The sequence below is a fragment of the Indicator indicator genome, chromosome 10 (genome assembly GCF_027791375.1).
Source record: "Indicator indicator isolate 239-I01 chromosome 10, UM_Iind_1.1, whole genome shotgun sequence".
Taxonomy (NCBI): Eukaryota; Metazoa; Chordata; class Aves; order Piciformes; family Indicatoridae; genus Indicator; species Indicator indicator.
Window position 1 is genome coordinate 27,304,993 of NC_072019.1, and position 16,273 is coordinate 27,321,265.

The 16,273-nt window shown below is 43.4% G+C and overlaps 1 protein-coding gene across 1 annotated transcript in view; it reads left to right on the forward strand.

Annotated features, from left to right (window-relative positions):
- Positions 1-16,273, forward strand: part of CACHD1 (cache domain containing 1) — a 125,795-nt gene that overhangs the window by 66,982 nt on the left and 42,540 nt on the right. The window contains exons 4-5 of the mRNA XM_054384249.1: positions 2,661-2,767; positions 14,098-14,224. Of these exons, the coding sequence (XP_054240224.1) occupies positions 2,661-2,767; positions 14,098-14,224 (234 nt within the window). The remainder of the gene's footprint in view (positions 1-2,660; positions 2,768-14,097; positions 14,225-16,273) is intronic.

Genomic DNA, 16,273 nt, shown 5'->3' on the forward strand with positions numbered 1-16,273 from the left:
CACAGAATTGTTCAGGTTTGTTAGGTAAAACCAAAAGAATTCAAACATGCAGGGCTGATTTTCAGTTTGCTTCAAGCAGAGACAATGACTTGGCCCAAACTGGATTTTAATCCTGTTACTGGTGTGGTGGTAAGAGGGTTTGTGCCTCTCATCCTAATGACTTAATGTTCCCTCTCTCTTTGGAGACTTTTTACTCTTGCTTTAAGGGGTAAACCTTCTGGGAGAAGAAATTTTTCCTAATATCCAATCCTAACCTCCCCTGGTGCAACTTGGAAGAGCTCTTTAAAGGTTCAGTCCAGCCATTACCCCAGCACTGCCAGGTCACCACTAAACCATGTCCCTCAGCACCACATCTCCATAGCTTTCAAAGCCCTCCAGGAATGGAGACTCCACCACTGTCCTGACCAGCCTGGGCCAGGCCTTAACAACCCTTTTGGGGAAGAAATTTTTCCTAATCTTCAACCTAAACCTCCCCTGGTGCAACTTGAAGCTGTTTCCTCTTGTCCTATCACTTGCTAGGGAGAAGAGACCAACTCCCACCTGACTGCAATGTTCCATAAGGGAGTTATAGAGAGCCAGAAGGTCTCCCCTCAGCCTCCTTTTCTCCAGGCTGAACAAGCCCAGTTCCCTCAGCTGCTCCTCACCAGACCTGTTCTCCAGACCTTTCACAAGCTTCTTTGCTCTTCCTTGGACACAGCTGCAGCTTACTGAATTTCAATTTCTTAATTAAAATCTTCAAGTAGAAGAAGGGTGCTTAGGTTTCCTACCCCTTTAGATTGCAATATTTTGGGGCCTCCACTGTCTGATAGCTTCTACATATGGATGTGTATGAAAAATTGTAACATCAGTGCAGTGGGCAGTAAGCAACTACACAAAGAACCTGAAGGACAAAGATAAGTTGCACTGAGCATTAAATTGGCACTGGGTGAGTGGTATAGAGATGGAAGGCAGTGACTGAAGTGCTGTTGATATTAAGTTGGTCACTATCTTTTGATGTAACTGCTTTGTGTGTAATTCACTGCTTTTAGACTTGACAATACTGAACCCCCAGTTTCTACCCAGGACACATTTCCTATTAGCTTTCATGCCAGAAAGCCTAGGTAAGTCCTCACTTGCAGTTTGTTGTAGGAACAGATTGATGGAGAAAAATTCTTTGATAAGAATTAAATAATTTATTTTGAAGTACTAGAATAATCATGTCATAGATTCATACTATGGTTTGGGTTAGAAGGGACCTTAAAAATCATCTTGTTCCAATTCCTCTCCTGTGGGCAGGGACCCACCAGGGAACAACCTGGACCCGGTTGTTCAAGGCTTCATCCAACCTGCTCTTGAACACCTCCAGGGAGGGGGCATCCATGGCCTCCCTGGGCAACCTGTCAATAAGTAAAATGCCATCAAAATACTGAAGGTCACAAAAATATTAACAGGTAAAACTGCTCTATGTAAATGACATGAAACTGCAGTTAAGTCTTTGAAAGCTTTAGAAGTGTTTCCAGTTATTTATAATCCTTTTAACCCCTTTTTTGTTTAAATTTGATGATGCTTTAATTCTATTTTATCATCATTAGAAGTTTATGTATGTGAATACGTCTTGCAAAAGGGCTATGAATGTATCTGAATTACTTCACCTATCCAAAATGTAACTTAACTTGAGACTGTCAAATTCTTTCCCTGTTTGGAATGTAAATCTCCAAGTTCTGCTCCGGAAAACAGGTTTAAAATTCCTCTTTTTTCATAATGACATGAAGAGGAAATCCTCTTCCTGCAAGACGCTTGGAATAAAGCTTTCAAAAGTGAAAGATAAAATAAATAGTCCTGGTGAAAGAGTCTGCAGCAAGTAAAGGTTTGTCTCAACAACAGGAGAAAACAGTTCCTGATGGCATGCTGGGTGCTAAGCTGGAACATCTACTGTTTAAATCCAGATGAAAGAGCACACTGTTACAATCCAGTCTTTTAAGGGATATTGTGGTGGAAAATGCAACATATCATTGTAGAGAGCAGATGCAGTCGAGCCATGAGGAGCTCATCACCCAGAGTTTTGGGTTTCTCAGTTTTTCTTGGACCTTTAAAATACGTATAATGTTGGAGTTTCCGCTCTGGTGGGACCTCAGCTGGAGTACTGTGTCCAACTCTGGAGCCCCCAACACAAGAAGGACATGGAACTGTTAGGGCAGGTGCAGAGGAGACCCCAAAGCTGATCAGAGGGCTGGAGCACCTGCCCTATGAAGATAGGCTGAGAGAGCTGGGGTTGTTCAGCTTGGAGAAGGCTTGCAGGAGACCTTAGAGCAGCCTTCCAGTATTTTTTGAAGGAGGCTACAGGAGGGCCAGAGAGGAACTTTATACAGAGGCATGGAGTGACAGAATGAGGGCCGATGGCAGGAAGAAATTCTTCCCCATGCGTGAACAGGCTGCCAGAGAAGTTGTGGAGGCTGCAAGCCTAAAAGCCAGGTTGAATGGAGCCTGGAGCCATGTGGCCCATGGCAGGGTGGGTTGGAACTAGATGATCTTTAAGGTCCTTTACAACCCAACCCATTCTGTGATCCTGTGATCTCATTCTTTCCCACTGAGCTATCCCAAGACTGGTTTGCAGGGTGGCTGCTGGGTCCCTGGGGTTCCAGGGTGATGTCAGAGTGCTAACCCTGCTGTTGTCATTTCAGATTCGATGGCAATTTCAACACCAACGTTTCAAGGACTATCAGCTGCGACAGACTCTCTACCACTGTCAACAGCAGAGCCTTCAATCCTGGACGTGACTTAAATTCTGGTAAGCAGCACTTGGGGCTTTTTTCCTTAAATGTTGTGGGGTTGGGGTTTTTTTTTCCCATTAGACTTCACCATTTCCTTGGCATTTAGAATTAGCATCGATTGCCATAGCAACCAGCTTTTCTTTCTCTTTGCAACTGTCACACACTGCTCTTAATTTGAGATTTCATGATTGAAAGATGATACCTAAAGTAATGCCCTTAGTCTAAGTACTTCATAAAAATGTCAGGAAGATTCTATTCCAGCCTACCATGGATAATTTTGTTGTGGTTTATGCACTTCTTATATCTCCTCTTTTTTTTTTTTTTTCCCCTTTTATACCAAGGCACTTTACTTCCTAGGTCTGTCTGCTTTGGCATCAGCAGTGTCAGCTGCTGAAGGGACCATGCAAAGAAGTTTCTCTGATCTTCTTAGCTGAGTTCAGCTAATGTGAGGCTGTTTGCAGCGATATGCAAAAGCTACAAAACATAAGGACATCCTAAAATATTTCCTTCCTTTGTCTTGTCAGGGCATTTCCATCTTGACAGTCAGTGCATTTGCTTGACATGCTTAAAGAGCTAGAAATATGCTTAGAACCAAAATACATCTGACTTATCCCTGAGAAATTCAGCTTTTGCTCCTCCAGTGCAGCAAAGTTTTTTTTTACTTGAATTAATACATGGATTTCAGGTGGTCTTTTTCAGTCCTAGTTTTGTCCAGATATTCCATCTCTCTTTTCAACTTTATGAGTATTTTCACCTTATTTTGCCTCATAATGCCTTTAAGTTGTAGATTAGAGAACACCATAACTTTGGTTGTGGATTTTGTTTAGCCTAAGTTTTGGGGCCTTAATTACTTACCTAAGGCAGACTTGAGAGAATTTTTGTTTATTATTTTAATTTTCATGTCTTTTGGATGAAATACTAATTTATTTTTTTAACTTGACTGATGTAGGGGCACACATAAAACAATCTACACTTACCATGCAGCAATCTGCCTGTCTTAGAATCATGGAAATCGTGGAAAAGACCTTTAAGATCATCAAGTCAAACTGTCAACCTAAGAACACCAAGGCCATTAAACCATTTTCCCAGCTGCCATGTTCACATGTTTCTTGAACACCTCCAGGGAAGATGACTCCACCACCTCCCTGGGCAGCAAAAATACTGAAACTAATAGGATCCAAGAGCCTCAATTTTTTTGTCTTGCTTTGTCCCTTAAAGCTCTGCTTCCTGGTTTTCTGATACCATCTAAAAGTATAAACCAAACACAAAAGGGTCTGTGGTCGGACTTTTCAGTGTTGCCCAGCCACAGGACAAGGGGCAGTGGGTGCAAACTGGAACCCAGGAGGTTCCATCTGAACATGGAGAAAAATTTCTTTGCTGTGAGGGTGCCACAGCCCTAGAGCAAGCTGCCCAGAGAGGCTTTGGAGTCTATTTCTCTGGAGAGATTTCAAACCTTCCTGAACAGTCCCTGTAGGTTCCTTTCCATCCCATCCACTGTATAGCACATCTTGAATGCAGGTGCTGGCCTGCCAAGCTCATTTCCTGACATACATCTCATCACCATAATTTGTGTGGTGTTTTCCATCCTAAAGATAAGCAGTCTTTGTTCACTTACTGGGATTTTGCTGGGCTTTGTTTTGCTCAGAAACTATCCCTTCATTAAAGAAAAACCCACTTAGTAAGCAACCAACTTAGTAAAATAATGGTTAAAATCACATTCAGTTGTTGATTAAAGTAACTTTGAAAGCGAATTTTCAGGCAAAGCCTTGAATCAACCCTTTAATTTTTTTTATGTAAGTAAAAAAAAAAAACAAACAAAAAAATAATCCTTTTACTGCTGCAGAAGATGGATTAAAAAAAAAAGAGGAAATATTTTTTTTTCTTCTTGAGTGGTGGAGAACAAATAAACTGTAATTTCCCTTATTCAATTCAAACTTCCCAGGTTTGAATTCTCACTGAAACAAAGTGAGAGCACAGTCAAGCTTCTCACTGTCCTGGCTTGTCAGGAGCACTTGAGTGCCTCCTCTTCCCTTGCCTCTGGCTTGAAAGCTTCCTGATGAAAGGAGTGCCTTCAAAAAATGACATTGGCAGTAAAGGGCAGCAGAAGAGAAGAGGGAATTGGAGTGATAGTAAGAACAGGGATGTGCTTCAAGACTGATTGACAGCAGAATCTCATCTGGCTTTCCTGTTGGCAGCTCTCAGAAATACAGTCTTTTGGAGGCAGTTTTTTATCAGTTAGAAAATGCCTGTAAGGTAGAAATGGAATGGAAGGAGTGGATTGATGCAGAAAAATGAGATGGAAGTAGGTTTATTTGAGGAGAAAGAGTTGATACACACCTAGTGAAAGTAACTAGCAATAGGGCGAGAGGAAATGGCCTGAAATTGTGCCAGGGGAGATTTAGGTTGGAGATTAGGAACAATTTCTTTCCTGCAGGAGTTGTCACGCATTTGAACAAGCTGCCCAGGGAGGTGGTAGAGTCACCATCCCTAGAGGCGTTCAAGAAGCCTGTAGATGTGGTGCTTCAGGAATATAGTTTAGTGGTCATGGTAGCTGGGTTGCAGTTGGACTCAATTATTTTAAAGGTCTCTTCCAACCTTAATGCTTCTATGATTTTATGAAAAAGAAGTTAATTTTTATGTTGGTGAGTTACAAGCAATGTCCTTGGTCCTCACTTCTTTGTGAAAATTGTTTGAAAATCTGTGAGATGATGCTTCTCACCTTCTCTTCCCTGGTCCTCATTTCAGAACATCTAAGCCACATGAGCTCCACCACCTTGGCCACAGAACAGGAGACTGGTGTTGCTTCAGGGAAAGGTTGCTGCCAGGAGGGGGGAGCAGAATAATGCTGCTGTCAAGCTGAACATCACCCATGTCCAAAGCACCGTCCCTGTATCACTGCAGAAGTATTTGGGGTTTGGAATAATCCGGACATGGGAAGGCTTAGGGGCAGGAGACTGGCTGTTTGTTTCTGTGATGGTGGTGTCTGTAGCTCTTGCTACATGGGCCATGACCTCTTGTGGCAAAAGCCAGTCTCTGCCCAAAGGAATTCATGGTCTGAGACAATAGTGGGCTTGAGACAGACTGGGGATGTAAACAGACTAGGAAACAGTTTTGGTCAGAAGGCTGGAAGGTTCTCGGTGCACCAGCATCCTTACAGATGTGAAGATGGCTGTCAGGATAGTGCTGGCTTTTAGAAGCTCTTCCTTAGTGACATCTCTCTTATTTCTACAGTGACCTAGTTCTGTGAATCCACTTACCTTAGACCATATGCTGAGGTCAGAGGACTTTGTCTGCACAGGGCTGTTTCTCCATAAATCAACATGGGTATTCAGAATGCTGAACCAAAACCACCTATGAAAGAGGATGAAGATCAATTGAACAAAGTTCCTCTAATCTCATATTTTTCTTACTTCTCTTGAAAATGTCCTCATGTAGAGCTAGCCAGGAATTTCTGTCACACTTTGGATTCAGCCTGGATTATTTTTCTGCTCTCAAAAAGCCTGAGAATTGCTGGTACATCGGAGTATTTTGATTATGGTTGTTTTTTTTTTCTCTGCTGCCTTGCTTTGCTTGTTTAGATGCAGAGGCAGGAGCCACGTCTTCCCAAAAGTGATATCCCGTTGTCTTTCCCACTGGATGCAGCTTGGGGAGGACCCTGAGTGCATGAACCTCTTCAAATTATTTCGGTTGGAAGAGACCTCTAAGATCATCGAGTCCAACCGTTAACCCAGCACTGCCATGTCACCACTAAATCATGACCCTCTGCAGCACAGCTCTTCAGTGACCCCAGGGATGGGGGATTCCACCACTGCCCTGAGCAGCCTGTTCTTGCCCTTGACAACCCTTTTGGGGAATACTTTTCCTTGCATCCATCCTAAACCTCCCTTGGTGCAACTGGAGGCCTTTTCTGATATCGTGTTCCTTGGGAGAAGAGCCCAACTCTCATCTTGCTCCAGCCTCCTTTCTGGGAGTTGTTGAGAGCCAGAAGGTCTCCCCTCAGCCTCTTTTTCTCCAGGCTGAACAAGCCCAGTTCCTTCAGACAATCCTTACAAGACTTCTGCTCTAAACCCTTCCCCAGCTGGAAGGGTTTGAAAGCCCTCTCCTCCTCCAGCCCAGAAGCAGGAGCTGCAGTACTCCATTTTGCTCACAGTTTCCATATCAGCCTGCCCTATCTATCACCCAGGTCATGTTCCTGAATGGGTTGGGTCAATCATTTCAGTCTTTACATAGACAAAATAATTCCCATGAGTGTATCCCTTTTCCTGCATGAGTTTTGCAGTTGAAATAATCCAGCCTATAAAAAGCTCTCAGCAAAACATAAATTTAAGCTCTGCTCAGTTCAGCCTCAGTCTCAATGTTTTAGATGTTGCTCTTGGCCTGCTCTGCACAGAGGGTAAGAAAGTCGGATCAGAGTGGTGAGGTTGTAGGTGTTGGAAGGGAATGGAATTCCTACCGCAGACTGCGGGCAAGCCACAGGAGCAGAGCCTGGGAGAGCTCTCTGTGGACAACCACCTCAGCTTCTAGTCTGACTGTGGTGTTAAGAAGGGTACTTGCAGCTCATGAGCTTTGGGAAACAAAGGGCTTTTTTGGCAGTGTTCTGTTGGAGCATGGTAATAGAGAAAATAAACATTCATCTTAGGGAAGAGGGGAAGAAGAAAAAACAACCCTTAAAAATAATGCTTTTTTCTTTCTGGGTACTGGGTGACTTCCATTTTTTTAATGTCTTAGGCTTTGTTTTATCTTAGTTTGAGTTTTCCATTTAGATTACTTTTAGCCATTACTACAAACCTAGATAAGGGAAGAGTCTTTATTCTTCAGATGGAATCACCGGCTTTGGTTAGTTAGATTAAGAGATCTGTCCTCACTGGTATGAATAGTCCTTTATGTATTAAATGACAAAATCTTATCCAGAGCCAGTGCATTATGTTATCAGATTCCTTTGGTCTTTTTTCTTTTTGAATAAACAAGGAACCAGTAAATCTTTCTTCTTCTCATCCTTCAAAGTGCGGAAATGTCTGTTTCGACTCAGGCAGCTTTAGAGGAGTGCTGTTCCCCAGCAATAAGCAGAAATGGTACCAAAGTTGCTCAGTAAATTCTGTCTGTTGCTTCTCTGAGTTGTAGATAATTTAAAATATGGAGTGCCTTGCTCATGTTCCTTGTATTGCTGAACTTTGATAGCTGGGGAGAGTTAAAATCATAGAATGGATTAGAAGTGACCCTCAAGATCATCTACTTCCAACCCCACCCTGCCACGGGCAAGGATACCTTCCACTAGACCAGGTTGCTCAAGGCCCTGGTCTTGAACACCTCCAGGGAGGAGGCATCTACAACCTCCCTGGGCAACCTGTTTCAGTGTCTTGCCACCCTCACTGTAAAGAACATCTTCGTAATCTCCAGTCTAAATCTTCCCTCTTCAGCTTCAGTCTACTCCCCCTCATCCTATCACTATAAGCCCTTGTAAAAAGTCCCTCCCCAGCTTTCTTGTAGGCCCCTTCAGGTCTGGAAGAAGTATTTGAGCAGAAGAGTTAATTCCCCTGTTCCAAATCATTTTAATGAAGGAAGCTGGGCTTGTTCCATAAAAGGAGAGGGTTTTTTTTCACTTCTTTCCCCTCCAGAGTCAAAAGATCTCCCAAGGAGTGAGCTGGGCTCCATTCTGGCTCGTGCCACCAGCAGAATTTTAATTGGGTTGGAGCTGCAGAGCCTTTTCTTTGTGGTGCAAACGCCTGAGCCAGAATACAGTTTGACTCAGAAAATCCTGGACTGCATTTGAAGGGCTGGAGAGTTAAGAGAATGTCTTTATGTGTCAAATAAATCCATTCACTCGCTGCTGTTGTTTCTGGGGAGCACTACAGGCTCTTCATGATGCTGCTTTTTGATGGAGGAGGTACTTGTCAGAGGAGAACTGCAGTGTGTGTTGCACAGAAAATTAAACTTCGCTTTATGTGTGGGGTGAGAACCACGAGGTCTGCAGCTCAGTAAATGCAATGCTAAAGAAGAGGACTTTAAGAAGCTCTTTTATAATGAGCAATTATGTTCAGTAATTCCTTTTTTTTTGCCACTGACTGTTTGTGCTCTTCTTTTGAAGATTAATTAGTTAATGATTTGACTACGCTTTGAAGATGGAAAGTGGTATCTAGAAGTGCTAAGTGTTATCATACCGCATTCCCTTTGAAGTTTTATAAACTCTATCACATAGGGCTTGCTTTCTAAAAGTCCTTTTTGCCTTGTGAGAGATTTATAATTAGAGAGAATGATTATTTCAAATACTCTCATGCTAATACTTCCCAACTTCTTTCTGCCTGCAGCAGAATTTGGGGTCATGTGGTGCTGCATTGTAAGGTTTCAGAGTGCCATCTCACTGGCAGCTCCCAGCCAGCCATTCCTGTCCCCACTCTGTGTCTGGAAGTAAGGGAGTCCACTAAGATTTCTGTGTTTATTAGACTTGGACTCTTGGCTTCCTCCAAGCAGTGTGATACCAAGGCTGGGTCTTTATTTAGTGGTGATGCTCACTTCAGAACAGCAGAGTCACTGCATGTACACAATAACACAAAATGCTTTGGAATTTCGTAGAATCATAGCATGGTTTGGGTTGGAAGGGACCTTGAAGATCATCTAGTTCCAAGCTCCTGCTATGGACAGAGACACCTCCCACTAAACCAGGTTGCTTTTAAGGTGCCATCCAACCTGGCTTTGAACACTTCCAGTCTTGGAGCCTCCACAACTTTGGGCAACCTATTCCAGTGCCTGACCACCCTCATGGGGAAGAATTTCTTCCTAATGTATTATCTAAATTCAGCTTCTTCCAGTCTGTAGCCATTACCCTTTGTCCATGCCTTTGTCAAAACTCCTTCCCCAGCTGTCCTGTGGCCCCTTCAGGAGAACTATCCCTGGAGTCTTTTCCAGACTGAGCAACCCCAACTCTCTCAGCCTGGCCTCACAGCAGAGGGCTTCCAGCCCTCCCAGCATTGCTGTGGCCTCCTCTGGCCCTGCTCCAAAAGGTCCATGTCTGTGCTATGCTGAGGACTCAAGAGCTGGCTGCAGCACTGCAGGTGGGGTCTCAGCAGAGCAAAGTAGAGGGACAGAATCCCCTCCCTCCACCTGCTGCCCACACTGCTGGGGACCATCCCAAGATGCTGTTGGCTTTCTAATTGGCATCAAAACAGGGAGTTGGGTGCCGCCTTATACTTGGAAAAATCACTTGAATGAGAAAAAAGGAAATTATTTTGGCTTACAATGAGAACCACAGATCAAGCATGTGAAGCCCAGAAATTGAGTAGCAGTGAAATGCCCAGCAAACATCTCTGCTGGGGCTGCCCAGGGGGTTAATTTTGGTGGATTTAGCCTTTAGCTATAGGCTAGGCAGGCAGCTGCTTTTACAGGATGTTTTTTTTGTTGTTGGAGTCTTTTGATTGTGTAACACATCTAGAGGCTGGCTTTGCTGCAAGGAGGAGGTGAGAATAAAGTACAGGCAACTGAGGGAGTGGAAAGTTTGGAGTAAGTGAGGCTGGGCTAAAAACAAGTGTCTGCTGGGTGTCCTGGCAGGGACCAAGAAATGAGGAAATATCTGCAGGGCATTCTTACAGCTTTAGTGGATGGAAAATAAGTGCACTCAAATAGAAAAAGAATAGAATAATGTATTTTTTTTCAGCTGTGGCTTATCTGCTGGGAGATTGTCTGCTGTGGTCAGAGGAAAAAGGGAGGGGGGAAAAGCAGAGTTGTGATAAAATTGGTAGTCTCTGGGGAAGGTGTTATTGAGCTCATGTACTAGCAGAAGGAAAACATGAGCAGAACTCTCTGAAAAGGAGGAAAAGCAGAGAAAGGCACCAAGGAGGCTGTAAGGAGTTTGAGGTTCAAACTGAGTTGTTTTGTGGGGAAAATGAGCGTTTTTTAAATCCAGATGTTCTCATGGGGAAATAAATACCAGTTGTGACCTCATAGAAATGAGGTTTGCCTTTGATACAGCAATGATTTTTAATAAAACCCTTTAAATTGTAAACATTTTTTTAAAGGCTGTAGATGAAATGAAACTGGACAAGTTAACTTCATCCAGGCTTTAACTGGGCATTCACGTCTGATTTGAAAATACATTTTTCATGGCCTTTAACCCATTGCAAAACCATAGATACTAGAGATTAAGCTTCTTTATATGAAACAAAAGAAAACAATCACCATATAACATGCCCAGAACTATGAAATCTTGGTGGCTAGCCATAAAAAGAAGGAGTGAAATGTTTGATGGTGTCATGTGCCTCTCTACGTGCAAGGCAGGGCAGCCATAGGAACCAGCAGATCAGCCACAGTGGTATCACTGGAAAACTGTTGTCCGAAAGAAAGGCTCAGTGTGCATGATGGACTCTTCCATTGGTGTTCCATGCCTCTGCCTAAATAACTAACCAGCAAACTGAAGAGTGATTTGTTTGTTCACTGCATTACCCCCACCACATGATACAGCTCTGAGGTTCTCCTCTGGCACCTTGACCTGGACATCAGGGAAATCAGGAGTAACCTGCACATTGTAAATGTCTGCTGCTCAGTGTGGTGTGCCTGCCCTTTGGTGACCTGATTTATGTCATAAGATAATTTACTAGCTTTTCTTAAGTTTTTTTTGTATGCAGTAGGATGGATAATATTGGTTGTTGTGCTTAAAAAATAAAATAGAATCACATAATGATTTTGGCTGAAAGAGACCTTTGAGATCATCAGGTCCAAACCATTAACCCAGCACTGCCAGGTCACCACTAAACTATGCCCCTCAGCACCACGTTTCCTTGGCTTTCAAACCTCTCCAGGGACTGGGGACTCCACCACTGCCCTGGGCAGCCTGCAGCAGGCATTGACAATCCTTTTGGGGGAGAAATTGTTCCTCATGTCCAACCTAAACCTCACCTGGTGTAACTTGAGGCCGTTTCCTTTATGCCTGTTGCTCGTTCCTTGGGAGAAGAGACCAACCCCCACCTGGCTCCAGCCTCCTTTCAGGGAGTTGTTAGAGAACCAGAAGGTCTCTCGTCAGCCTCCTTTAGTCCAGGCTGAACAACCCCAGTTCCCTCAGCTGCAACTCACCAGCTTTGTTGGCCTTCTCTGGACTTTCTCCTGCACCTAAATGTCTTTCTTGGAGTGAGAGGCCCAAAACTGAACTCAGTATTTGAGATGAGGCCTCACCAGTGCCAAGTACAGAGAGGCAAGGAGAGGAATTTCAGGTAGCCCTAGCTATAATAGCACTGCATGGGTTAGGTTTAGTTTGGTTTTAATTAGACCTAATTTTTGCTTAATATTTTCCCTGGTACCTTATTTTGATGACATTTGAGGTTGCTTTTTGTCCCTACTATGCAGAAATCATTGTCACAAAAAAAACCCTGCTAGATAGGTACCATCACCAAAACCAGAAAGAATAACTTAAGAGAAATCTGGGGGCAGTTTAAGTGCGACAAACAATATTCATGTATTTGTTTGACATTTTTTGCTTTCTTTGAAAATGGGAGAATTCATGAGATAAAGGATTCCTGCTCTCAAGAGCATCACCAGGCTGATGTTGTCCATGCACAGGGAAGAGAAAGAAACAAGGTTTGGCAGCTTTGTTGGAGTTGAATTGGTGTTTTTTTTTTTTTGGAGGAGGATGAGAAAGTGAGGGGTGGGAAAACCCTCATCAATGATTTTAGGTCTTCTTGTTTCTTCCTCCTTCCACTGAGGCACCAAATTTTTCAAAGCTACAGTTGTGCAAAACTGCATCTTTCTGCAGAGCCAAGCAGGATGCACCCAGGACTTCCAGTGGGACTTTTAGGCACTGTGGAAGTAAGTGTGGTAAAAAGAGGGGGGAAAAACCCCCAAAATAGTAGGTTTTCTTCACGGTGATTACACTGAGCTGAATGTGGAGAGAACATCTTGGCCACAGCCAGGCTGGGAAACTTGAGTAAGTGCTAAACTGTTGAGGATGTTGAACTTCAGCTATATTCGGTGGGTATTTTGCTGTAGAATGGCTGACTGAGGTTTGAAATGTGCCTTGCAGTGATTTCCAACCCAAATATTTGGCATGTTTGATAATGAACAAAATCCAGAAGATGAAACAGGCCTATTGTCAGTGTCCCAAGGGAAATGACAAAAGTAAATGCTCAGCAAAAGGTGAAGCACTCTGAATCAAGTGTTCTTCTCTGCCATTTCTGCCTGCTTTTGTATCAAGGAACATGAAAGAAAAAGGGCAAAGAAATGCCTTTATTTTAAAGTGTAGTTTAAGCTGGTGTGATCCATTTTAAGAATTCAAACATGCAGGGCTGATTTTCAGTTTGCTTCAAGCAGAGACAATGACTTGGCCCAAACTGGATTTTAATCCTGTTACTGGTGTGGTGGTAAGAGGGTTTGTGCCTCTCATCCTAATGACTTAATGTTCCCTCTCTCTTTGGAGACTTTTTACTCTTGCTTTAAGGGGTAAACCTTCTGGGAGAAGAAATTTTTCCTAATATCCAATCCTAACCTCCCCTGGTGCAACTTGGAAGAGCTCTTTAAAGGTTCAGTCCAGCCATTACCCCAGCACTGCCAGGTCACCACTAAACCATGTCCCTCAGCACCACATCTCCATAGCTTTCAAAGCCCTCCAGGAATGGAGACTCCACCACTGTCCTGACCAGCCTGGGCCAGGCCTTAACAACCCTTTTGGGGAAGAAATTTTTCCTAATCTTCAACCTAAACCTCCCCTGGTGCAACTTGAAGCTGTTTCCTCTTGTCCTATCACTTGCTAGGGAGAAGAGACCAACTCCCACCTGACTGCAATGTTCCATAAGAGAGTTATAGAGAGCCAGAAGGTCTCCCCTCAGCCTCCTTTTCTCCAGGCTGAACAAGCCCAGTTCCCTCAGCTGCTCCTCACCAGACCTGTTCTCCAGACCTTTCACAAGCTTCTTTGCTCTTCCTTGGACCTGCTCCACACATAGCTGTTCACCAGCTTTGGTGCCCTTTTCTGGACTCACTCCCAACACCTGAATGTGTGTCTTGTAGTAAGGAGCTCAAAATGGAACTCAGTATTCAAGGTGCAGTGCTGAAGGCAGGGAGGTGATCACTGCCATAGCTCTGCTGGCCATGCTGTTGCTGGTCCAAGCCAGGAATATTTGTAATTCATAAATTCAGGAATTGCTATCACATATTAAACAAAATCTGTCAAATCCAGTGTTAAGTTTCCACCAGACATCCACTGTTTGCAAATCATACCTGAAGCTCTACCAGTCCTCAGACAGAGGTGCTTGTATTTCATGTTAGGTCCTTGGTTATTCTTCTCCAAGCACATGCAAGAGAAGTCATGAATAAACATCCCTCCAAGGTTGTAATTCTGCTTCCTTTGTCATTTTCCCTCTTGAACCTGTAGTTCTTGCTGATAATCTGAAGTCTAACCCAGGAATCAAATGGCAATATTTCAGCTCAGAAGAAGGCATCTTCACTGTGTTCCCAGCCCACAAGTTCCGGTGCAAAGGCAGCTATGAACACCGCAGCAGGTAGGATTTGTCTCTTTCCAATGTCCTGGGCAAAGCACTCAAACTGGATTCCTCAAGCCTTGATTTCCTTTCAGCTTTGTGCTTTGCCAAGATAACAGCTTTCATGAGTAACCTTTAGTGGGGTCCCTTGGGTTTTCTTAGTTTTGTTGGTTTTTAAGGCACCAGTTTTCACTTTTTAAGCTACTTTGAAGTAAAATAAACTCACATCCAAGTTTCTCACCTTTCCCAAATCAAATAAACTGTAAATAGCAGGAAGTTGTAAATCATAGGGCAGCCCCCAGGCAAAATTGGATATGTTTGACTCATACTTGACCCCTGTTAACAAAGAAGTGAACAAGCATTCTACTGATTTGGCAAATGCATCACTTTGGGGAGATGGGTAAAGGATGAGACACTGGAAAGAGCATAGGCAGGAGCATTTTTCCTCTCTCCACTCAAGGTTCAAGGGGAACACCATGGATAGTTTGGGAGCAGCAATAGTGCAAACTTTCATTTTCTGTTAGAAAAAGCGCAATCAAATGGTGACAGGGTTTTTCTGCAGAGGGGAATATTTGTATTCCATGGGCATTAAGCAGAGCAGTTGCAGTGCAGTATTTTTTCCTTAGTTTTTCTGTCAGTGCTGTGGGACTAATAAAGAGTCAAGAGTGGAATCTTATGAGAAAGTGGCTTTAGTGTCTCTGATGCCACATTGGCTAATTGTCCCAGTTAATCAATCTGTGCAGAGGAAATATCAGTCCATCCAAGTACCTTTCCACATAGCTGAGTGCACAGAAGTGCTTTGGTTACCTGTCAGTGTTGAGTAATCAAACGTTGACAGATGTTCTCTTCTGTGTGTCATCAAAGCATGAAGCATATGGGCTTGATTAAGTTTTCTATGGCCTTGGAAAGGTGATGTCTGAAGATGTGAGAGCTGGGCATACCCCACTGTTGATGAGAATTCTGTCGCTAAACCATTACTGGTTTTATCAACATCACTTAGTCTGGGTTGCAGATTCTCCATGGTTAAATAAAGGATATCTTTTGGCTAGTATTTACTTCAGAGGATGGTTTGGATGGATTAATTAGTTAATGCTTCAGCTCTTTGAAGATCAAAGGCCTTATTTAGGTTCCTAGGTATTAATACCAATGTGGGGCTGCAGGCTGTTTTACAGTTAAGATCTGATTTGTGCCAGTTTATTGCAGTGCCTTGTCTAAAGTCTTCTGCATTTCCTTCACTCTTAATAAGATATCTCTGGCTGCCTTTGATATAATAAAATTTAGATCCCAAAACTCACTCTGGACTTGATAACTGCTTTTGGGTCTAGACTGGAGAGGAGGAGAATCCACATAAAATCATAGAATGGCAGGGGTTGGAAGGGACCTCTAGAGATTCATAGATTCACAGAATGGTTTGGGTTAGAAGGGACCTTAAAGATCATCTAGTTCCAAGCCCCCTGCCATGGGCTGGGACAGCTTCCATTGGATCAGGTAGCTCAAGGCCTCATCCAACTTGCCCTTGAACACAGACAGTGAAGAAACATCCACATCCTCCCTGAGCAACATATTCCAGTGTCTCACCACCCTCACTGTAAAGAATTTCTTCCTAATCTCCAGTCTAAATCTACCCCCTGCAAGCTTCAATCCATTAGATCCATTAAATCATCCAATCCCCCCTGCCCTGCCAAAGCAGGATCACCAAGGGCAGGTCACACAGGAACTCACCCAGACAGGTTTTGAAAGGCTCTAGAGAAGGGGCCTTCACAACCTCTCTGGGATATGTTTTATCCTCTCTCATTTTTTTTAATCCTTCATATTTTCTTCCAGGTTGAAACCTTTAGTGTGAGAACTTGTGGAATCTTTCACATATCTCTTACAACACTGAACTGGATCTTCACTCAAAACAGGTTTATTTGTGTTAGCACAGACAGATACACGACAGCTCCAAGAGTTAACTCAGACTGGCCGTGTGGCATAAAACTGTGCAGACCCAGGACACCAGGAGAAAACCCTTTTTGGCCAGAAGCTTTCCCTTATTACCATAAACCAAACACCCTATGCTAACGCAACCCT